Source organism: Rhinatrema bivittatum, chromosome 2, assembly GCF_901001135.1.
Source record: "Rhinatrema bivittatum chromosome 2, aRhiBiv1.1, whole genome shotgun sequence".
Taxonomy (NCBI): Eukaryota; Metazoa; Chordata; class Amphibia; order Gymnophiona; family Rhinatrematidae; genus Rhinatrema; species Rhinatrema bivittatum.
The window spans coordinates 601,622,588-601,647,121 of record NC_042616.1 but is presented as its reverse complement, the minus strand read 5'-3'; the positions used below and the strand labels follow the sequence as shown (position 1 = coordinate 601,647,121).

The window sequence follows — 24,534 nt, the reverse complement described above, 5'->3', positions numbered from 1 at the left end:
ACAATCATTTTACATAGAATAATAATCGCCTTTCAATTGCTAATTTAGGGTTGCAAGGCTAAGATTAATAGTGGCTACAAGTCATTAGCATAGGTTTGCCACCTTACCCAAGTCATACCAAACAAATGAATCCCATTCTACTTTTGCCCTATGCATGCATGAAGGTCTCATCCTTTTCTTAGGAAAAGCAGAAATACAACTCATGAATCCAATGGGGCAAGTCCACAATTAAATCAGCCTGTTCAGACTGACCTGGGAGAAGTGGCACCCCTATGCTAATGACTTGCAGCCACCATTAGTCTGAGCTAGATTTGAACTGATGATATGGAGGCAAAGGTTTCCATTTACTTGTGTCCATTTTACTAAGCAATTGTCCCCTCCTTATTCATTATATTTCATTTTTTGATAATTGTTGAAATATTTGCAATTATTAATTTGAGTAATTATTGAGTTTTCTGTCACACAGAAGGTTCTTAAATGCTTTTTTAAAGTGTGGATGACAAAGAGGAAAGAGAAATGGATTAATTGCTGAATTGAGCCAAAGGAAACATCCTGCTGCTTCATACCAAATAGGTTGGATGCACGTTAGGTTACAGAATTCACGGATGATCAGAAGCATTGAGAATGGGGACCAACAAATACAAAAAGCAGTTATTATAAGTAAAAGGGATTTTGCTACTTTTTTGTCCCTTGATGTATTAGAGGTGTGGAATTTTGTATTTTTCTTTCTAATTATATTCATTGCTCTGGATGTCATGGGGAAATCTTGATTGTCTCCTCTACGCTTTGCAGAAAAAAGTTGGCTCTTCTGCTCCATGGTATTAGAATTTAAATACAAAATAGAATTTGTCCACTTCTGTTGTGCTCCCACATCAAGAACTGATGACCTGTAGACTTCTGCACCATCAGTCATTACACAGAAAATGTCTGCTGTTGAGTCTTTAGCACTGATCTTCATTTTATTTTTGTCTATATAATTTTTCTTATTCTTTTTACGTTTATTGATGGTGAAATATATATTTAAATTAAAATAAATAATAACGGAGAAAGGCAGAAAGAAATCTACACTGCAAGCAAAGAAACGGAAATATCTGTTGTGGAAGAATTCAGGTATGCATTCCCCATCTGGAATAACACTGAAGCCCACTATAATATCCCAGCACGATATTGCTGGTGTATATATAAGGAAAGATAAGATCCACGCTATAGTCATTTTTACAAATGCACGACTTGTGATTCCTTGCTGGGCTCTGTAAGCAACCTACAAGTAAAATAAATAAAAACACAAAATGAAGGTATGTAACCACAAATTGTTTATCTGGTGATCATGCTTGGTATTTGCAATTTGATATGTTAGGTACTTTGAGGTCAGTATAGAGTAAGGAAAGTGTTGTAGTTAAACACACTACCTAGTTAAGCAGACCTACATACTTAAGAAACAACTCAATACTATAGTCTCTTTTTAGTTTATTAAGGACTAGTAAGAACAGTGAAGTGTTCCTAGTTTCATAATAAATGACAGCAGAAACAGTCAAATGATCTATTATGTCTGACCTGCAAGTTTTTGAGGGTAGTAACTGCCACTCCGTGCAGTTTACCCCCATGCAGAAATGTTCTACCTAATATTAACACAGGTTACTCCATTTCTTTATTTACAGCCTCTACCCACTAGGGATCCTCTGTGTTTATCCCATGCCTCATCCATGTCTGTACATTCCTTGTTGGCCTAATAAAGAACTATAAAGGAGAGAATTATTGCTATTCAAAACCACTATGCAGCGCTCTGAGAAAAACCTCTTTCCGAGATAAAACATTGATTAATAAAGCTTTGTTTCTTTTTCCTAAACCTTTTGTTTCTTTTGAATCCAGGTCTGGTTTTCTATTACATTAATTCTCATCATTGCCAAGTCAACAGCTTCAAACTCTTGTTTGGATTATGTTTGTTTGTTTTATCTGCATAATGTGGGAGTATATTAGAGATGTGCATTCATTTATCACGAATTAGGCAATTTTTTCAAAATTGCCTAATTCGTCATGGGTCGGGGGCCCTGAACCCCGAAACGGATTTTCACTGAACTTCGGGGAAAATTTGTTTTTTGGGTTTGTACAGGGGGAGAGGCACATTTTATTTTTTAAAATAAAAAACCACCCCAAGCATTAAAATTTACTATAATACAACGCTCCCTCACCATCCTGATCCCTCCCCAAGACTTACTAACATCCCTGGTGGTCCAGCGGGGTCCTGCAAGCGATTACTCCCTCCGTGCCTTCAGGCTGTCCAGCCTGCCTCGCATCAAAATGGCGAATATAGCCTTTGACCTACTATGTCACAGGGCTACCGGTGCCATTGGTCAGCCCCTGTCACATGGTAGGAGCAATGGACGGCTGGTGCCATCTTGTGCTCCTACCATGTGACGGGGCTGACCAATGGCACCGGTGGCCCCTGTGACATAGTAATGGCTATCGGTGCCATTTTGATTACTGGCAGCCAATGACCCAAGTGCAGGAGATCGTTCCTGGACCCCTGCTGGACCACCAGGGACTTTTGGCAAGTCTTGGGGGACCCTCCTGTCCCCCACAAAACTTGCCAAAAGTCCCTGGTGGTCCAGTGGGGGTCCGGGAGCAATCTCGCCATCAGCTGCCAGTAATCAAAATGGCGCCGATAGCCTTTGCCCTCACTATGTCACAGGGGCTACCGGTGCCATTGGTTTTTTTGAACTTCGCTTTCCCGCGTCATTTTTTGGGCCTGTTTCATTTTTCTCCACTTAGTTTTTTGTTTGTTTTTCCAAAAAACTAACCGAGGAAAAACGAACTTTACCCCGAAGCATCCGACTCAAAAAACGACAGGGTAGAAAAAAATGAAGCTCATCTCTAGAGTATATACAATATATTTATTTATGGGGGGAGTTTTCACATCTGTTTCTGCATGAGAGTTTTGTAAAGCAAGTATGACAAGGCCCTGGAAAGTGATCAGGAACAAGAAGTGTCAAATCCTGAAAACCTGCTAAAGGCCCTAGATTATTCCCCAAAAGATGAGAATCTATCATCCAAAACAGACCAGATAAAGATATGGAATGATAATCTAGCCAAAGCACCACAAATAAAGTCTTGTGGCCTCCCCACAGATGTTCTCCTTGGTACTCCCAAGAACTTTATTATCTAGAAAGAAAAGGGCAGAGACTGGAAAAGAAATGTTGTTAAACACTCCTCAAAGATGGCCTGACTAAAAATCCAACTACACCCGATAGCATAGCACAGAGTAATAACCAAGTCCAAAAAAGGGCACTTTACTCAACATATTGAGCAAGCCTCAAACCCAGCTAAGAAACTCAAATAGTGAATGGCCTCATCCATCCCATAAATCATCAGAATCTTAACCTCTCAACCTAAATTAACAGAAAATGATTTTGCCTCCTTCTTTGAGAACTAAATCAAGGATTACCTCTAAACTCTCAAGAAATGTCCCAAATACACATGAAGACAATCTCAACCTTCTTGAGTACCTTAGACGTATAGGACTTATTTACCCCAAACACCAAAGAATGCCTCAATGAAACACTGGTCAACCTTTGCCCAACTACCTGCACCTACAACTCTTGCCCATCTAAGGAGGTCATTTATCAAAGTGCTATATGGTGTTTTCGCATGCAAAACATGCCTTTAACGCATGCAAAAATGCCATACTACGTAGGTATTTATACCTCTATATGAGACCCACCTAGTTACTCGAGGTGAAGTTTAGGTAGGAGTGTAGGGGTTAGGGGCCACTTTGACATTCAAAGTGAGATATACGAATGGAACAGTGCTCTCTTGTGAAGATTTGATGACCTTCGGAGTGAGGAAACTCAACCAAAGATGAGATTTGTGCAATGGTCTCTCAAGCTAGCTTGATGTTACCCAGGTAGAGAGTCCATCAAGCTAGGTTAAGAGAACATTGCACAAATCTCATCTTTGGTTGAGTTTTCTCACTCCAAAGGTCATCAAATCTCCACAAGAGAGCACTGTTCCATTCATAAGTCTCACTTTGAAGGTCAAGGTGGCTCCTAACCCATACCCACCTACCTAAACCTCACCTCGAGTAACTAGGTGGATCTCATATGGTATAAATACCTACCTAGTATGAGGCCTTATAGCTAGTCTCTCTCTCTCTCTCTCTCTCTCTCTCTCTCTCTCTCTCTCTCTCGTCAGTCTGTGGTAATACCTATGAAAAGCACTTTGTGATAAACAGCCTATTACCTTAAAACATGCCCCTTTTCCTATCGCATGTAATATTTAGTGCATTTTGATAAATCCAGGCCTAAGCTAGTGAAGCTGGCAGAGTCTCATAATCCTGGGCATCCAAAATTAAAGTCTCCATTAGACTAGAACTGTTAAACTGCTACACTCATGGGTCTCTGACTATATGTTACCTTTCTAATATGTTGTATCCTGTCGTGGGTGAATTTCATATTCAAAAAGATGGGTAATAAATCAAAATAAATAAATTAAAATATGTAGTATATCAAACCAGAAATCTATGGAGCCCTGTACAATTCAAAACTCTCATCCGAGACTGTGAATCGACTGGGAGGGAGAGGTACAGGCAGCAGGAGGAGTGGGTTAAAGAAGCTCTCACACTGGGTTAGGTCAGGCCATGGGAGGTCAGGTGGGGTAGGGGAAGACTGTAACTGGGAAGCTTCCATTATCTGGAAATAACTATTTTCCAGAAGGGGCTTGATCCCAAACCTTTGGATTAAAGTCTTTCTATTTATTTATTTATTTATTATGTAAAATGTGATTTCCCACCTTTCATTTAGCACACCAAAGCAGAGTGCAATTAATAAAATAGTATTGCAATCATTTAGGGCCGGATTTTAAGAAGTATGAGCGGGCATACATTTGTGCGCGCAACCCGGCGCGCACAAATATATGCCCGATTTTATAAAATGCACGCGCAGCCGTGCACATGTTATAAAATCCGGGGTCGGTGCGCGCAAGGGGGTTCACACTTGTGCACCTTGGGGCAGATTTTATAAATCTGCGCACACGCGTACTTTTGTTCGCGCACCAGGCGCGAACAAGAGTACGCGGGATTTCAATAGATATGCTCGTAGCCGCGCGTATCCATTAAAATCCGGGGTCGGCGCGTACAAGGCTGCCCAAAATCGGCAGCCTGCACGCGCCGAGCCACGCAGCCTGCCTCCGTTCCCTCCGAGGCCGCTCCAAAATCGGAGCGGCCTCGGAGGGAACTTTCCTTCCACCCCCCCGCACCTTCCCTTCCCTTCCCCTACCTAACCCACCCCCGGCCCTATCTAAACCCCCCTACCTTTATCGGCAAAGTTACGCAAGCCCCGGGACTTACGCGCGTCCCGATGCTTGCGCGTGCCGCCGAGCCTATGCAAAATAGGCTTGGCGCGCGCAGGGGGGTTTGGGGTAGGTTTTCGGGGGGTACACACGTATCTTATGCGCGTACCCCTTTGAAAATCTACCCTCTTGTGCGCGCCAAGCCCTAGGGGAGCCCTGATGGCTTTCCCCTTTCCCTCCAAGGCCTGCCTCTGGGCAGGTGTAGGTTGTGCACGTCAGCCGAGTGCTGGCATGTGATCCCCCGGCACGGAGCTCGGCGTCTTCGGCTGTGTTGGCCACGCCCCTCCACACACGCGCGCGGACCGCCCGGTCTCTTGTAGGGCCAAGGGCGAGTCCTAGCTCCGCGGCACGCCCTGATTTATTCCCTATTATAAGGAAGTCATTGTACTTCCTTGCCTTAGCAATCGGGTTGGTGTTTGTGCTAGATTGTCACTGCGTTTGCTTCTTGCTCTAGTCTTATTCCAAGTCTCGTTCCAGGATCCTTCTGTTCCAGTTCTGTTCCTGCTTTGCTCCTGCTTCCTAGTTTACCAGCATCCTTCTGTTCCCGTTCGTCTGTTCGTCTACCCAGGTAGTACCACCGGACTGTCTTACTAGTACTGACCTCGGCTTGTTCCTCGACCTGCCTGCCTGCCTGCTGCCTGCCTTCTGACTCCAGTCTGTTCCTCGACCTGCCTGCCTGCCTGCTGCCTGCCTCCTGACTCCAGTCCGTTCCTCAACCTGCCTGCCTGCCTGCTGCCTGCCTTCTGATTCCAGTCCGTTCCTCGACCTGCCTGCCTGCTGCCTGCCTTCTGACTCCAGTCTATTCCTTGACCTGCCTGCCTGCTGCCTGCCTTGTCACTCCAGTATGTTCCTCGACCTGCCTGCCTGCTCCCTGCCTTCTGACTCCAGTCTGTTCCTCGACCTGCCTGCTGCCTGCCTTCTGACTCCAGTCTGTTCCTCGATCTGCTTGCCTGCCTGCTGCCTGCCTTCTGACCTCAGCCTGCTCGTGAAATTGTCTGACCTCCGGAACCTGACCTCTGCTTTGCTGACTACTCCTCGGACTTACTCCTGGACTTTGACCTCTGCCTGCCTGACCTCATCTCTAGATGATGGCTCTGTTCCTAGCCTTGTCATCACCTATGCTCTTGTTACATCTGACCTCCAGTCTCAAACCTGACCTCGCTCCCCTTCTACCTGTGGGCACGCCAGGCTGTCACTCTCCCAGGAGACCCTGTGAGGCCCACCTAAGTCCAAGCGGCCCGGGTCCCTATGGGCTCCTCCCGGGGGGACCTCGGACTTCCAGTGGTGAAGCTCTTCCTAGCCTCTGTCTCCTCCAGTGCTCGCCCACTGGGGGAAGTTGCTTCCTGGTCCCTAACAGGAGGCAGTTCTCCACTGCCTCAGGACAAGGGTCCACCCCCAAGCACAACAGGTTGCCAAGGCCATGGACTCGGCAGAGTCTCCTGCCACCCGGGCCCTACCGGATTTGGCCGCTACAGTCAAACAACATCATCAAGCTTTGGAAATGCTGGCCTCTTCAGTGGAAGAACTTCGTTCCCAGCTACAAGATACAGCTTTGGCCAACCCTGTGGGCCTCTCGGCCACCATGCTTCCCAAAGTATCACTGGCACTTCCTGCTCCTCCTCAATATAATGGGGACTCACGTTCCTGTCATGGTTTCCTTAATCAGTGCTTCATGCAGTTCACACTACAACCCTCGCTGTTTTTGAAGGAAATCACTAAGGTGACCTTCATCCTGTCTCATTTAGAAGGGAAGGCCCTTGCTTAGGCTTCTCTCTTATGGGAACATTCTGATCCCATCCTTTACAAGTTGTCTGAATTCATCGCTCTCTTCAAGCAGACCTTCAGAGACCCAAGCTGCCAGACTGTGGCCAGCCACGACTTACTCCACCTCCATGAAGGGTCAAGAACCCTCTCCGAGTATACGGTGGAGTTTACGACTCTGGCCATGGAACCTGGGTGGCAAGAAGATTGTTTGCAAGCCATCTTCCTAGATGGACTCTCCTATGCTCTCAAAGATGAGCTCTCCGTCCGTGAGAATCCCACGTCTCTAGAGGACCTGATTTCCCTTGCCGGGAAGATTGATCATCGTCTCCGGCAAAGACGCCTAGAAGAAAAGGCTTCACGCTCTCCTTTAGCACATCCCACAAGTGCTTCCACTCATCCAGTGAAAACATCAGCATCGCCACCCACCTCCATGGTGGAACCTATGGAGGTGAATCATGGGCGCTTGTCTCCGACCGAACACCTCCGTCGGCGGAAGGAGGGTCTTTGCCTTTACTGTGGCACTTCTGGACATTGTCTGCAGTCCTGTACGGTTCAGCTGGGAAACTGCAACGCCTGAGCCCGGCGGGGGTCCCGAGCTTGGGCGCAACTGTTACTGGCCCTCAACTCTTGCTTCCTGCATCCCTGGGTATCAAGGCCCACACCTTCACTACCACTGCTCTTGTTGATACCGGAGGAAGTGGCAGCTTCATTATGAAAGACATTGTCAAGCTCCTGAACATTCCTCTCCAGTCATTAGAGGTGAGTCTTCGCATAGCCTCCATCCAAGGAGATCACCTCCCAGGACTCATCACTCACCAGACAGTGGCTGTTCATCTTACTGTGGGTACTCTCCATGAGGAAGAGATATCCTTCTACGTATTGAAGTGATCAACCCATCCATTTATCCTGGGGTTGCCCCGGCTCCAGGCCCACGAACCCCAGTTCGATTGGCATTCCCTGCAGTTGGGACAATGGGGCTCCAAATGCCAAAAAACATGTTTGCATCCGTATCTCCAGTAGTTCCTGTCCTGAAATCTGTTACACTACCTGGTTTGCCTCCGCAGTATTCTGACTTCAACAATGTCTTCTAGAAGCAGAAAGCAGATACCCTGCCTCCGTTACGCAAGTTCAACTGTCCTATTGAACTCCTGCCGGGCACTATGCCTCCCAAAGGCAGAACTTATCCGTTGTCTCAACCTGAGACTCAAGCTATGTCTGAGTATATTAAGGAGAATCTAGAAAAAGGATTCATCCGTCCGTCTGATTTGGCGGGCCGCGAGCAGTGCCCAACCTGCTCGTGATCCAGAAAACCACACAGTCGGTGGGCATGATCGAGAACGATGTAGGAGTTGGGGCCGAGACCGGGGGGGGGGGGGGGGCGCAAGGGAGAAGGCTCGCCAAGGGCGCCTAATCCCCTTGCACCGGCCCTGGGGGTATGGATGCTAGAGTGGCAGCAAGACCCCCTAAGATGTAGCATCAAAAGCAGGGCAGAAAGGCACAGTGTAAGAAAGACCACCAAGATGAAGAGTTAGGGGCATGGCAGCAAGGCAGAGTAGCATCTAGACCCCCAAGGTATAGCAGAAAGGGTATAGCAGAAAGGCAGAGCATCAGCAAGTCCGGTAAGTGTATCATCAGGGCCATGGTAAATGTAGTGTCAGGGCCATGGCCTTACTTCCACAGAGTGATAGCAAGACCTCTAATGTATAGAGTCTGGGATATGCCAGTAAGACTGAGTGGGAGCCAGACCCCCCCCCCCCCCCCCCCAAGATGTGTCATCAGGAGCAGGAAAACTTTATCTTGACTGGTCCTATGTCTTGTCTATTTACCTTGTCTCATACCTTGGCTGTGGTCTGGCCACTACCTCACTCAGGAATTTCTTGATTGCTATACTTTCCCGTCTCACTTCAGCACTTTTCAATGGGCCATAAACTTGAATGGGAGCCATAAACTTATGAAACAAAAATGTTTGTTTAATTTGTGGGTAGCTTTCATTTATTTCGGGTGCCCATGAATGAAACAAAAATCATCTCATTTGTTGCCATTCATGTCAAATAAATGCACATCCTAAGTGGTTTTGCATGATGATCATTCTTATCTAAGATTACTATCAATTTCTGGTCATGAATAATGTTGTCTTTTCTGTAGGATTGTCCCTGAAGTCTCAGAGAACTAATGGTTAATGGCAAGGATATTGCTGCAAGCAACTCTGGAGAAAAGTCTTAGAAAATTTTCAGCAAAATAAAATTTTACAGTGAATCAGAATTTTTCCTGTTATTAGCTTCTTAGTAGTTTCATATATTTGGAGTGAATAGTTTGGTCAGTATTTGAAATATCAAGCGTAAAGAGGAAAGACATATATTAAAGTCCTGTTTCAGATTCCTGCTATGTCTTGTTCTTCAGTATATTTTAGAGATGTGAATCGTGTGATCGATCGTCTTAACGATCGATTTCGGCTGGGAGGGGGAGGGAATCGGATCGTCGCAGTTTGGGTTTTTTAAATATCGTGTAAATCGTGTAAATCGAAAACCGGCACACTAAAACATCCCTAAAATTCACCCCGACCCTTTAAAATAAATCCCCCACCCTCCCGAACCCCCCCAAAATGCCTTAAATTACCTGGGGTCCAGTGGGGGGGGGAGGGCGGGAAAACCGGCACACTAAAACAACCCTAAAACCCACCCTGACCCTTTAAAATAAATCCCCCACCCTCCCGAACCCCCCCCCCCCAAAAATGCTTTAAATTACCTGGGGTCCAGAGGAAGGGTCCCGGTGTGATCTTTCACTCTCGGACCTCCGTGCGTTGTAGAAATGGCGCCGGCGCTACCTTTGACCTGTCATATGACAGGGCAAAGGTAGCACCGGCGCCATTTTGTTTTTTTGTCCCCCGACGGCAGGCGCGTAGGAGATCGCTCCCGGACCCCCAGGGACTTTTGGCCAGCTTGGGGGGGCCTCCTGACCCCCACAAGACTTGCCAAAAGTCCAGCGGGGGTCCGAAACGATCTACCGCGAATCGTTTTTCCGTACGGAAAAACGATTCGACTGCAGGACGTCGTTCCGGACCCCCGCTGGACCCCCCCAGGGACTTTTGGCCAGCTTGGGGGGGGCCTCCTGACCCCCCACAAGACTTGCCAAAAGTCCAGCGGGGGTCCGGAACGACCTCCTGCAGTCGAATCGTTTTGCCATACGGCCGGCGCCATTTTGCGGCGCCATTTTGCGCAAAATGGCGCCGGCCGTACGGCAACATGATTCAACTGCAGGAGGTCGTTCCGGACCCCCTCTGGACTTTTGGCAAGTCTTGTGGGGGTCAGGAGGCCCCCCCAAGCTGGCCAAAAGTCCCTGGGGGTCCAGCGGGGGTCCGGAACGACCTCCTGCAGTCAAATCGTTTTTCCGTATGGAAAAACGGTTTGCGGTAGGAGATCGTTCCGGACCCCCGCTGGACTTTTGGTAAGTCTTGTGGGGGTCAGGAGGCCCCCCCAAGCTGGCCAAAAGTCCCTGGGGGTCCGGGAGCGATCTCTTACGCTCCTGCCGTCGGGGGACAAAAAAACAAAATGGCGCCGGTGCTACCTTTGCCCTGTCATATGACAGGTCAAAGGTAGCGCCGGCGCCATTTCTACAACGCACGGAGGTCCGAGAGTGAAAGATCACACCGGGACCCTTCCTCTGGACCCCAGGTAATTTAAAGCATTTTGGGGGGGGGGGTTCGGGAGGGTGGGGGATTTATTTTAAAGGGTCGGGGTGGGTTTTAGGGTTGTTTTAGTGTGCCGGTTTTCCCGCCCTCCCCCTTCCCCCGATTTACGATTTTTTGACGATAAATTGGGGGAATTGTTATTGTATCGCGGCTCTAACGATTTTTGACGATTTAAAATATATCGGACGATATTTTAAATCGTCAAAAAACGATTCACATCCCTAGTATATTTGAACAAGCTTACACTGTGATGGTTGTATCAAAGATGAAACTTCCAGGAACAAGTCCAGTCAGAGTTGGCAACCTAGCAATGACCCAGGTTTATTTCTTCAGTGAGTAAAGTAATGAGCTAACTTTGCCCTTCAAAACATATAACTTAGGAGACATTCAGTAAAATAGTTTGAGAAAATATTCCTTAATGTTTCTGAGTATATGAAATGCCTTAACAAAAACATTTTCATATTAGGAATGTTAAAAGTACCCCTTGTGCATTACTTACCGCACTTGTGACAGACAGAAAACGATCATGGCTGATCAGCACAATACTAAATACTGAAGATAAACAAATAGGATATTCTATAGCTAGCCAAAATTTACAGAGTCCTCTTCCAAGTGTCCATTTTCCATTTAGCACGTAGCTTATATATATGGGCAACGTGAAGGATCCTAAGAAAACATATTGATGAAAAACAACGCACCATGTTAACTTTATGTGAATTTCCACACTCATGAAAAACACATATTTCAATCTGTTTCTCCCCTTCCTTTCAGAACAGTTGCTAGTATAAAGTGATTGAGATAAAAAGCAGCAGCAATGGGGAAAACTATTTTTAAAGCTATTCACCTGAGCAAACTGACTTGTCGGAAAATTGCCTTCTGCTTGGCTGAAAGCATGCACTGAACGGGCTTCCATGGTGTGGGTATTTTTAGCTGGATTAAAAAGACACTTTCCCAGTGGTGGGTTTCGGTCAGGGAGCAATATATCCCATATACATTAGATTTTTAGAAGTACACACACTATGTTGCCCTTGCTCGCTTGCCTGCATAAATATAGGAAATACAAAGTATTATTTAAAATACTTGACACCCACATATTTAAAAAGAGTCAATTTTAGCTCATGGACTTTCTCTGTGGCTGCTAATTTTCAGAGGGAAACAATGTAGTTGATTTTCCTTTCAAAATCATCTGCAATGTACACAGACTAAGAGTTCCCATGTACATTGCAACATCAAGGGCTATAGAAGATTGCCCCTATGCTCTCTATGCAAAATTTAAAACTATACCACTAGTGAAAGGTCAAAGGATAATTTCCTAGTGTGTAGCAGATGGACTCAGGACCAATGGGTATAGTGTACTCCTGATAGCAGTTGGAGACGGATCAGATTTCAATCTGACATCAGCCCTAGTACATATACCCCTGCAGGAAGTGCAGCTCTTCAGTATTTTCCGTCTCCATAGCAGTTAGGGACTACCTGCACGCTCTCACAGAGTTAGAGCAAAATTTAACAGAGAAAAAAACCCAAAATAAGAAGAAAACTTACCTCATCAGCAAGCCCCACTCTCCTGCAGTGACACCCTTGGGTCCCTCCCCCAGGTGAGAATTCCAGAGGTGATTTCCGTGGTCCCTCGGAGGTGAGCCTCGATCCGGCAGCCGACCTTCGGCGGGGACCTAGCCCTCGATCTCAGGCACAGCTGAGAGGCAGCTGGTGCAACCTCGAGCGCGGCGGTGAAGGTATTTGTCCTCTCTTCCCGCAGCCGGAGACCGTCCGGAACGAAACCGGGAAGCACCGACAAGGTAAAGTAGAAATCTTGTTTAAAGACTCTGGTCTCCAAAACTCGAGGAGTCACACAGGTCGCCGGTCGGGACCAGTGCCACCGGGTTGATCCGCCCTAGCAGGGCTAGACTTCAGTTAGATCCAAGGGCTCTCCCACGTGGAGACCCTCCGAAGTGGTCGCCATATTGCCCGCGTGGTCGCCGTCACCATTTTGTCCTATTCGCTGCCCTGTCCGCCGTTTTAATCCGTGCGCATAAGGCGAGCTGTGCACACAACATTCCTTGTGCACACAACTTACACACTCAAGTACCGTACGCACGGGTAACGCACGCAACTCACGCTTACTGGTCCGGGCGCATAACTGCGACTTGTGCGCACACCAGCGCCCACATCCTAGACACACATGCATCCAGGCGCATATATTCGATGCACCGGAGCGCATAATAAATTCTACGCGCCTATATCTATGGCACCGCCGGAAAAGGAACTCAAGGTTCAGAGCCTCTGCCCAGCATGCCACATCAGAGCCACACAACACGAAGAGGCCAACGCCCTGTGTATCCAGTGTGAGGAGGCCCTGGAGGATCAAGCCCAGGGCCAGTCCCATCCGGGCCTGAGTGCTAGCAGGGACACAGCGCCCCCTAGCTTGGACCCAGCATCTATCTCCTGGGTGGAATTTTTCAAAGGCCTGCACACCTTCATTCACATGCAGACGGAGCCTCCGTTATCATGGCCACAGCCTTCACCAGAGGACCTCTATGCTCCGGGCCCCTCTAGGCCCAGGGAAGTGACTCCACCACCCGGAAGTCCCATGTATGGGGACACGGACATCTCGGAGGAGGAATCAGAGCCCCTGGAGGAAGGGAAACTCTCCCCGGGGACAGAGCCTCACTGGACCATGAGATGCTTTTTCACCAAGGACGAGCTTCCAGACCTGGTCACTCACAGCCTGAAAGAGCTTGCTATCCCGGACACAAGTGCCTCGGGGGAGCCCAAGACAAATCCCCTGCTAGAGGGACTCTGTCAGACCTCCCGCCATTTCCCTCTGTTACAAGCCTTCCAACAACCAATTGAGCTGGAATGGATTGCTCCAGAGTCTTCGTTCAAAGGGGGACGGGCTATGGCAGCCATGTATCCTCTGGAGCCAGCGGCCAAAGACCTTCTGACATGCCCAAAGGTGGATGCCATGGTCTGCACAGTCTCGAAACACACTACTATCCCAGTGGAGGGAGGCGCAGCACTCAAAGATGCCCAAGACAGACGTCTGGAATCCATCCTTAAACAGTCCTTTGACGTCGCCGCAATGTCCCTACAGATAGCCACCTGCTGCACTATGGTAACACGTGCCTGCCTATCACAGACCAGGAGCAACACCCCTGGGGAAGCCATGGAGCCAGCAGTATCATTCCTCGCAGATGCTGCTTCCAACCTGGAGCGCACTGCAGCTAGAGGAGTGTCATCAGCTGTGGCAGCCAGGAGGCAACTCTGGCTCCGAAGCTGGTCGGCCGACGTGTCCTCCAAAACAAGACTCACAAGGATGCCCTTCAAGGGATCCCTCCTTTCGGCAGCGAACTAGAGAAACTGGCTGACAAATGGGGCGAGTCCCCACTGCCGCGGCTACTGGAGGACAGGAATAAGAGAACCCAGTCACCCTTCCCCCGATCCTCCAGGGGCAGAGGTTCACAGCGCTTCAATCCACACAGAAACACTTAACAAGCGCCTCATCCCACAGGCAGGAACCAGTCCTTTCAGAACTGGCACAACAAAAGGGGAACCAGCTCGGGTTCAGGCCCCAGCCGCACCCTACAATAAGAATCAGCCGACCTGTCCAAAGCAAGAAGCCATTGGGGGCAGACTTGCCCTATTCTACCAGAGATGGGTTGAGATAACTTTGGACAAGTGGGTCCTAACCATCATTCGAGAGGAGTACTACCTGGATTTCCTCTGAACCCCTCCGAACAAGTTTGTGGAATCCCCCAGCCACGACCCCTACAAGAGGGTGGCAGTGGAGGCTACGCTGAACAGATTACTGGCCCTAGAGGCCATAACCCCAGTACCTCCACAACAAATAAATACTGGACATTATTCCATTTATTTTATCATCCCCAAGAAAGAGGGTACATTCAGGCCCATCCTGGACCTCAAGTCTGTCAACCATCACCTGCGGATTCCCCGCTTCCGCATGGAAACTCTACGCTCCGTAATAAGGGCGATACAACCGGGAGAGTTTCTCACATCCTTGGATCTGTCGGAAGCATACTTACACATTCTGATCCATCAAGATCATCAGCGCTTCCTAAGCTTCAAAATCCTGGACCATCACTACCAGTTCCGGGCACTACCCTTCGGGCTAGCCACAGCACCCCGGACATTCACCAAGATTGTAGTGGTGGTGGCAGCAACACTGAGGAAGGAAGGGTTCCTCGTACACCCTTATCTGGACGATTGGCTGATCAGGGTGAAATCCCCAGAGGAAAGTCACCAGGCAACCAACAGAGTCAAAACTCTACTGGAGAGCCTCGGATGGGTGGTCAAAACAAACAAGAGCTGTCTGCAGCCCTCACAGTCTCTAGAATACTTAGGAGTCTGCTTTGACACCAAGGAAGGCAAGGTCATCCTAACACCGACAAGGAGATCAAAACTGAGAAACCAGTTGCAAACCCTGCTGAGCGAACCTCGCCCCACAGCGTGGGATTACCTACAAGTCCTCGGGCTCATGGCATCCACTCTGGAGGCAGTACCATGGGCACAAGCTCACATGAGACCCCTACAGCGCTCTCTCCTATCGTGATGGAATCCACTGTCTCAGAACTACACTGTACGTCTACAGCTCCCGGGCAGAGTTCGGACCCAACTACGATGGTGGCTACAAGACGACCACCTGAGCCAGGGAATAAGACTATCCTCACTGATCTGGATCCTGCTCACCATGGATGCCAGCCTAAAAGGATGGGGTGCACACTGCGAAGAGCTAACCGCCCAAGGGCAGTGGAATGCAGAAGAGTCGGGATGGAACATCATTCGCTTAGAAGCCCGGGCAGTCAGACCAGCCTGCTTACGGTTCGGTCACAGACTCCGAAACAAAGCGGTCAGAGTTATGTCGGACAACACCACAACAGTGGCCTATATCAACCATCAGGGAGGAACCAGGAGCCAACAGGTGTCTCTGGAAATAGACTCCCTAATGTCGTGGGCGGAAGGGAACCTCCAAAAGATCTCGGTCATCCACATCACCGGGAAAGACAACATCATGGCAGACTACCTCAGCAGAGAAAGTCTAGACCCAGGAGAATGGAAGCTATCGACAACAGCGTTCTAGCTGATAGTGAACCATTGGGGAACACCAACCATGGACCTTCTGGCAAACCGGTCCAACGCCCAAGTGCCCAGTTTCTTCAGTCGCAGGCGGGAACCTCAGTTCCAGGGGATCAACACCCTGGTGCAGACCTGGCCACAGGAGACTCTGCTGTATGCCTTCCTGCCGTGGCCCCTATTAGGCGCCATCATCCACAAGATTGGTCTACATAGGGGACCAGTACTCCTTGTGGCCCCGGACTGGCCAAGAAGACAGTGGTACACAGACATGTGAAGACTACTGACAGGGACTCCCCTGCCACTACCTCCACACAGAGACCTGCTCCAGCAAGGGCCGATCCTCCATGAAGATCCAGCTTGGTTCTCTTTTATGGTCTGGCCATTGAGAGGGCTCGCCTGAGAAAGAACGGATACTCAGGGGCTGTAATTGACACCCTACTCTGAGCGTGCAAGTTCTCTACATCTCTAACATACATAAGGATTTGGAGAATATTCGAAGCCTGGTGCGAGGACCACGACATCATTCCATGCTCAGTCAAAATTCCGGCAATCTTGGAATTCCTACAGAACGGCCTACAGAAGGGATTGTCCCTCAATTCCATCAAGGTACAGGTGGCCGCATTGTCATGCTACGGATCCAAGCGCAAGGGCGACACCATAGCCTCTCACCCGGATGTTTCATGCTTCCTGAAAGGAGTCAAGCACATCCGACCCCCTCAACCTGGTCCTGGATTTCTTAGCAGGAGCCTCTTTCAGACCTCTCCGCGGCCTGTCTCTCCGACTACTAACATTGAAGACAGCCTTCCTGCTGGCAGTTTGTTCAGCCCGTCATATATCCGATCAACAAGCACTGTCCTGCGGGAGCTGTTCCTCAGACTCACCCTGGCAACCATCCAGTTACGTACAGTTCCGTCATTCCTCCCCAAAGTGGTGTCCCTCTTCCATATCAACCAAACCATCTCACTACCATCGCCAGATGAACATAAGAATTCGGAAGAGGCTCGAAGTCTACGCCACCTCAACATCAGCAGACTCCTATCCAGATACCTGGAAATGTCGGATCCCGTACGAAAAACGGACCATCTATATTCATCCTTCACAGCGGGAACAGGCAAGGGGAAGTGGCCTCGCAAGCAACCATTGCCCGCTGGATCAAAGAAGTCATCAAGGTGGCCTACGTAGAAGCAGGCAAGCCGCCGCCACTACAAGTCAAGGCCCATTCTTCTAGAGCCCAGGCAGTGTCCTGGGCAGAAACCAAGATGTTGTCACCCACTGACATTTGCAGGGCGGCGACATGGTCCTCCATCCACACCTTCTCCAGGTTTTACCTCCTGGATGTTCAGGCTCGAGAGGACACAGCATTTGCAAGGGCAGTACTAAGTGGGTCACGAACAGCCTCCCACCCAGTTCGGGAGGAGCTTTTATACATCTCATTGGTCCTGAGTCCATCTGCTACACGCTAGGAAATGGAGAAATTACATACCTGATAATTTCGTTTTCCTTAGTGTAGGCAGATGGACTCAGCATCCCACCCATGGCTGCCATTACTCATGGAATGCTCAAGTGACTCAAGGGTAAGCCATGCTTTCCTTCATCTAGGACACCCATCCTACCGGGTGTTGACATTTTCTTGTTGAGGGCACTGGCGGTCTCCAGGTATAGCCAATTCAACCAGCTCAAGTTTATCAAGTTAATCAAGTTATAAAGTTAATCAAGTTCTCCAAGTTACGAAGTTATACAAGTCATTCAAATTAGTCAGTCACACATATATCCACAATGCTTTTCGAAGAGAATACTCAAGAGCTGCACTTCCTGCAGGGGTATATGTACTAGGGCTGACGTCAGATTGAAATCTGATCCATCTCCAACTGCTATCAGGAGTACACTATACCCATTGGTTCTGAGTCCATCTGTCTACACTAAGGAAAACGAAATTATCAGTTAAGTAATTTCTCCAGTAATAACAAATCTACTGAGGTCTGGGTGTATGTGATTTGCTCTATTTTTAATGCCAGAAGTTCATTAGATTGTTCACCACTTTGAATGGTTTTCCAGGAAAATGGTATAAAGAATTTTTTAAAATAATTAAATGTACAAAATGATGATTAAAAAGTATTTTTTTATTTATATTTTATTGAGCTTTTAAACAATTATTACATTGTAAAAAACAGGCAAATAATCTGTATTAACCAAAAACATAAACAAACATAATTATCTATCATTATACTATTAATACAGTAATATATAGTCCACATTACAGGAGGTCTAACAGAAGTAATAACCTCATGGAAAATCTGTAATCAATTCTTACAGAAAAGGAGAGTATATCAATTTATTGCAGATTCATTTCTCAACACTTGTTCTTTATCCAACAAAAAGGACTCTAAGTGGGGCGGATCCTGAAAGATACATTTATTCTTCTGATACATCACCGAACATTTACACGGAAATTATAAATAGAATGTTGCCCCTAAGGCCAACACTCTTACCTTAAGTTTCAGAAATTGCTTACATCTTACTTGAGTTGCTCTAGCAACATCTGGAAAAATCTGGATCCGTTGTCCACAAAAACTAAAATCTTTATTTTCAAAATATTTTTGCAAAACCAAGTTCTTGTCTCTCTCTCTACAAAAAGTCACTAATAAAGTAGATCTTAATGTTATATCATCATGAGAGGCTTCCAAAAATGAAGTCAAATTTGGAGAGTGTTGGACAACATCCATATCCTCATGACCCTCTTGTGTACTTTACCTCGTCTTAGGGACATAGTATAATTTGGATAGGGATGTGAATCGTTTTTTGACGATTTAAAATATCGTCCGATATATTTTAAATCGTCAAAAAATCGTTAGGGTCACGATACAATACCAATTCCCCCGATTTATCGTTAAAAAATCATAAATCGGGGGAAGGGGGAGGGCAGGAAAACCGGCACACTAAAACCCCCTAAAACCCACCCCCGACCCTTTAAATTAAATCCCCCACCCTCCCGAACCCCCCCCCCCCCCCAATGCTTTAAATTACCTGGGGATCCGGCGGTGGTCCAGAACGGCGGCGGTCCGGAACGGCCCCCTCAATAGAATCGTGTTGTCTTCAGCCGGCGCCATTTTTCAAAATGGCCGCCGCAAAATGGCGGCGGCCATAGACAAAAACGATTCGACGCAGGAGGTCGTTCCGGACCCCCGCTGGACTTTTGGCAAGTCTTGTGGGGGTCAGGAGGCCCCCCCAAGCTGGCCAAAATTTTCCTGGGAGTCCAGCGGGGTTCCGGGAGCGATTTCTTGCCACGAATCGTTTTCGTACGGAAAATGGCGCCGGCAGGAGATCGACTGCAGGAGGTCGTTCAGCGGGGGTTCTGGACCGCCGCTGAACGACCTCCTGCAGTCGATCTCCTGCCGGCGCCATTTTCCATACGGAAACGATTCGCGGCAAGAAATCGCTCCCGGAACCCCGCTGGACTCCCAGGAAAATTTTGGCCAGCTTGGGGGGGCCTCCTGACCCCCACAAGACTTGCCAAAAGTCCAGCGGGGGTCCGGAACGACCTCCTGCGTCGAATCGTTTTTGTCTATGGCCGCCGCCATTTTGCGGCGGCCATTTTGAAAAATGGCGCCGGCTGAAGACAACACGATTCTATTGAGGGGGCCGTTCCGGACCGCCGCCGTTCTGGACCACCGCCGGATCCCCAGGTAATTTAAAGCATTGGGGGGGGTTCGGGAGGGTGGGGGATTTAATTTAAAGGGTCGGGGTGGGTTTTAGGGGGGTTTAGTGTGCCGGCTCACGATTTTAACGATTTTTCACGATAGTTTACACACCCAAACGGCAACAATACGATTCCCTCCCCCTCCCAGCCGAAATCGATCGTTAAGACGATCGAGGACACGATTCACATCTCTAATTTTGGATATACTAGTCTCATCTATTGTTGTAATAGATAAAACTTCAGAAAGATACTTTTTAAGTAATTCAGTGGCAGATATTAATCTGGTTTCAGGGAAATTCAACAACCTTAGATTTCTACATAGATTTTGATTTTCCAGAATTTCCATCTGCCGGTGAATAACTATACCATCTTTAATTGAAGAATTATTTACATCCTTAAGTGTTTCTATCTGGGAAGACATAGCCTTTGATTGTTTTTCTACATATGCCAAACGGTTACTATGTCCTTCCAATACATTTTTAATTTCAGAAATAGTTGTTCTATTCTGCTCTATTGAGTTTGACATAATTTTCTGAAGGTTATCTACAGCCACCCACACATCACGCAAGGTAATATTCTGGGGAACAATCGGCACGTTGACCGTCTCATGTGGTCTCAAGTCCAATTGTTGCCCAACATTTTTTAAATTAGGAGGAGATATAACAACTTTATTTATTGTAGCCCGTTCTTTTAGTCCAGGAAACTCATGGTGTGTGGGTAGGGCCGAATCCATACCTGATTGAGACATCTGCGATGGCCCTTGAGCTCCAGGGGTTTTGGGAGATCCCAATGAAAAGGAAATATCAGGAATTGGTCTTAAATTAGTTTGACTCACCCCTCTTGCAACGTGGGAGTCCATTGGGCCCCTCACAGGCAGTCCTGGTGATGAGGTCCAAACCTTCACTTTCCTCTTCCTACCCATAAAAATATTATTTTATTAAGAGGAAATTTCCAGGAGGGGCGCGCTCCTTTGGCGCGTGGCTTAGGCCATGCGCTGACGGCTACATACCATAGCTTCTTACTTCTTATAGGAGCCAAGTTCCGTCCCCCAGCGATGAGCTCACAAGGGGGCGGAGCAACCAGCGAATCCGCACAGCTGTTGTTCCTCCGGCTTCAGCCCGGAGAGGGCTGAAAACCCCGGTCTCAGTCCCAGCCAATACCTCTCACTAGGAGAGGGCTCTCCTCAAACAATCACCTCCAACACAGCGCCGTAGCTTCTTACTTCTTATAGGAGCCAAGTTCCGTCCCCCAGCGATGAGCTCACAAGGGGGCGGAGCAACCAGCGAATCTGCACAGCTGCTGTTCCTCTGGCTTCAGCCCAGAGAGGGCTGAAAACCCCGGTCTCAGTCCCAGCCAATACCTCTCACTAGGAGAGGGTTCTCCTCAAACAATCACCTCCAACACAGCGCCGTAGCTTCTTACTTCTTATAGGAGCCAAATTCCGTCCTCCGACGATGACCTCACAAGGGGGGCGGAGCAACCAGCGAATCCGCACAGCTGTTGTTCCTCCTGCTTCAGCCCGGAGAGGGCTGAAAACCCTGGTCTCAGTCCCGGCCAATACCTCTCACTAGGAGAGGGCTCTCCTCAAACAATCACCTCCATCACAGCGCCATAGCTTCTTACTTCTTATAGGAGCCAAGTTCCGTCCCCCGACGATGACCTCACAAGGGGGGCGGAGCAACCAGCGAATCCGCACAGCTGTTGTTCCTCCGGCTTCAGCCCGGAGAGGGCTGAAAACCCCGGTCTCAGTCCCGGCCAAAACCTCTCACTAGGAGAGGGCTCTCCTCAAACAATCACCTCCAATACAGCGCCGTAGCTTCTTACTTCTTATAGGAGCCAAGTTCCGTCCCCCGACGATGACCTCACAAGGGGGGCGGAGCAACCAGCGAATCCGCACAGCTGTTGTTCCTCCGGCTTCAGCCCGGAGAGGGCTGAAAACCCCGGTCTCAGTCCCGGCCAAAACCTCTCACTAGGAGAGGGCTCTCCTCAAACAATCACCTCCAACACAGCGCCGTTGTTACGAGCGCGCGCGGGCGTGGTCGTCGTAAGCGGGTGGTGGTGAGCCCTTGGGCCACGGCAGGACTCAAGGAGGAGCCCCAAGCCACACCGTGGGAGGTGAGCTGAGCAGGCATGGTGACCCAGGCAGGCAGGAACAGAAGCAGGGAGTCCGACCCTCAGCCGGACCTGCATGCCCATGGTAGCCAACACGGGGAAGTTGACTAATGAACGGTCCTCCGACTGTTCCCGGCCCTTTCGGACCTGCCGCAGGGAACGGCAATGGGCAGCAGGCCGGACAGAGGCGAGGGCAGACAGAGTCCTTAAACAGAAGACATCAGACGGGGCAGAAGCAGGCTGAAGCAAGACGGAGACATCAGGACAAGGGCTGAAGCGAGACACAGGGAGGATCCAGGCGAGCAGGAACTCCGATGCTGGGATACTCACATCCGAAGCCCCCTCGGCTGGCAGAAGCTCAAGAGCCCGTGGGACGAATCCCTCCTGTTGGCCACTCCAGGGCCCAACAGGACAGAAGGCTCAGGAACCAGACGAGGACGTAGGTCAAGGCAGAGACAGGAAGACATCCGGGCAAGGGCTGAAGCAGACACTGTAGACAAGGCTGGACGGAAACATGGCACTGTCCATCAGGGCGCCTTACTCAGCCCACCCGTGGGACTGAGTCGCGGACCACCCTGTCCCAGACGCGCCCTACACAGCCCAGGAAGGCTGGTCGCGGACCACGCTGAGAAGGAGGGTGCAGGGAAACTCCAGGCGAACAGGAACTCCGATGCTGGGATACTCACATCCGAAGTCCTTACGGCTGGCAGGAACAGGATCAGACATCTAGGCAGAGACACTGGACAGGGATCCATCAAAGCATATGTGATCATGGAAGACCTGGATCAGCAAGGATACAGACAACTGTAGGACCTGATCCGAAGGCCCTTTGCAAGTGAACTGAAAGTCCTTAAATACTGGGGGTAGAAGGCAACTCCCTGGGAGGAGCTTGCCAGGACCGCCCACCGCTGGTCCTATAAGTCAGGTGGAGAGCTGCGGGCCAGCCCCTAGGAGAAGGGCGTCGCCAAACAGGAAGTCCAAACGCTGGCAAGCAAGCCACAGGCACAGCTAGGCCTCTCAGGCCCTGGAGCAAGTCCCGGATGGAACACAGGCGAGGCCCAGGCTTCAGAGCGGCCTCCAGAGGAAGGTAAGAGACCTCCTGTAGCGCAGCAACAGGGGGGATCGCAACAGCCGTAGCTTCTTACTTCTTATAGGAGCCAAGTTCCGTCCCCCGACGATGACCTCACAAGGGGGGCAGAGCAACCAGCAAATCCGCACAGCTGTTGTTCCTCCATCTTCAGCCCGGAGAGGGCTGAAAACCCCAGTGTCAGTCCCAGCCAATACCTCTCACTAGGAGAGGGCTCTCCTCAAACAATCACCTCCCTGATTAAAAAGTATTTTAACTTTTTTAGGAGCAAAGAGTCTGTGTTAACTATGTGAAATAAGTTAATTTTAAACTGTCACTTACAATTATTGGATTGCTGATGAATATTGTAATTTGTGTATAAATTATCTTTGAAATACCTGTAAAATGGCTTAAAATAAAACTGAAGTACTTTTGTTTTTATATTCCTCTAAGTAATGAACAGTATGCTGCTACTACTAAGCAGCAGAGAAACTGAAAATGTCAAATACAGCATATTAACAAGAAGTAGTACTCCTGGATAATTTTCAGAACAAGCTTATTTCCTCTGAAGAAAAATCAATTTCTAGTACTTCTCTTATTATAGATAACTGAATACACATATAAGATTTGCCAGTGACAGCATGTACTGCAGCTCTGAAGAATACACGTGAGTAGTCACTATGAACAATTGCAAGTAGCTAGAAGCAATAACACATACTGAAACAATGCACATGCCTTTCCATTTAGCTAATGTACATGGCTTTTTGGGTTGGTTTTATTTTATTATTATTTATTTATTTTGCAAAATGAACTATTTTCTTATCTGCTGTACAGTAAAGTAGATTTAATAAACCAAATTGTAAAGATAAGAAATCCCCAAAACTAAATTATGCACTGCATACTGAATATTATATTTTTAGATAAAAGATAAAATTTATTGCATGTCCTGCATAGTGGAGAAAGCATTGTTCTTCATTGATATGCTTTTTTATACATGTATATTTTAGAATAAAGTAAAAACAGTTTCATGGCATTGGAACTTACCCACTAGAAAATCACAAATTGCAAGATTAAGAAGTAAAAAGTTGCTTTGGCTTTTTAGCTTCCTGTCTATTACAAAAACAAAAATGACCAAGCTGTTTCCCAGTACAGCACTTCCATCTGCCAGCGTCAGGAACACGGAGACAATCAGTCGTGTAGTGCTTGAGAAACCTTCCCAAGGAGCTTTGCTGACCCTGGAAAGATTATTGTTTTGCATCTTGCATATCACAAAGTCATTTCAGAAGTGAACAAAAATCGTCTTTAAAGCAAACGTCTTCTTTTCTCTATTTATACTCTGTTTATTTGGTAGGGACTTATTGCTTATTTCAGAGTTATATTTCCACATCATAAAAGAAAATAATCACACTGCTACCATACAGGAGGAAGTATAAATTATACTTTCCAAATGCCTGCAATTCACTTAATTAGCTTAATGTGTAACTGAGAGGTTGGAGGAGAGCCCAGGAATCCTTGAAGATTCAGTGAAGTTTCAGGTTACAGCTGCTTCTCTTTCACATCTGCAGATATTTATAAGGGGTAGAGAAGGAGGAGACACCAAAAGTATCATCAGGTGAAACAAGGCTAATTAAGTTGTTTTGCTTTTCTTTGCTTTCGTATTATATTCTGAGCTGTAGCTACATGTATGATTTTTAGATGTATTCCTGTATTCAAATCTTCAACCTGTAGGTTTATATGGTCTTTAATTAGCCACTACCTAATTTACGCTCATCC

General features: G+C 48.0%; 1 protein-coding gene across 1 annotated transcript; it reads right to left on the bottom strand.

Moving 5' to 3' along the window:
- Window positions 1-24,019, bottom strand: LOC115083371 (histamine H3 receptor-like). The gene is made up of 3 exons (XM_029587171.1): window positions 23,806-24,019; window positions 11,295-11,461; window positions 1-1,261 (listed from the first exon to the last, which is right to left on the bottom strand). Exons 1-3 carry the CDS (start codon window positions 24,017-24,019, stop codon window positions 431-433), a joined length of 1,212 nt encoding a protein of 403 aa, XP_029443031.1. The 3' UTR covers window positions 1-430.
- Window positions 24,020-24,534: the final 515 nt, after the last annotated feature.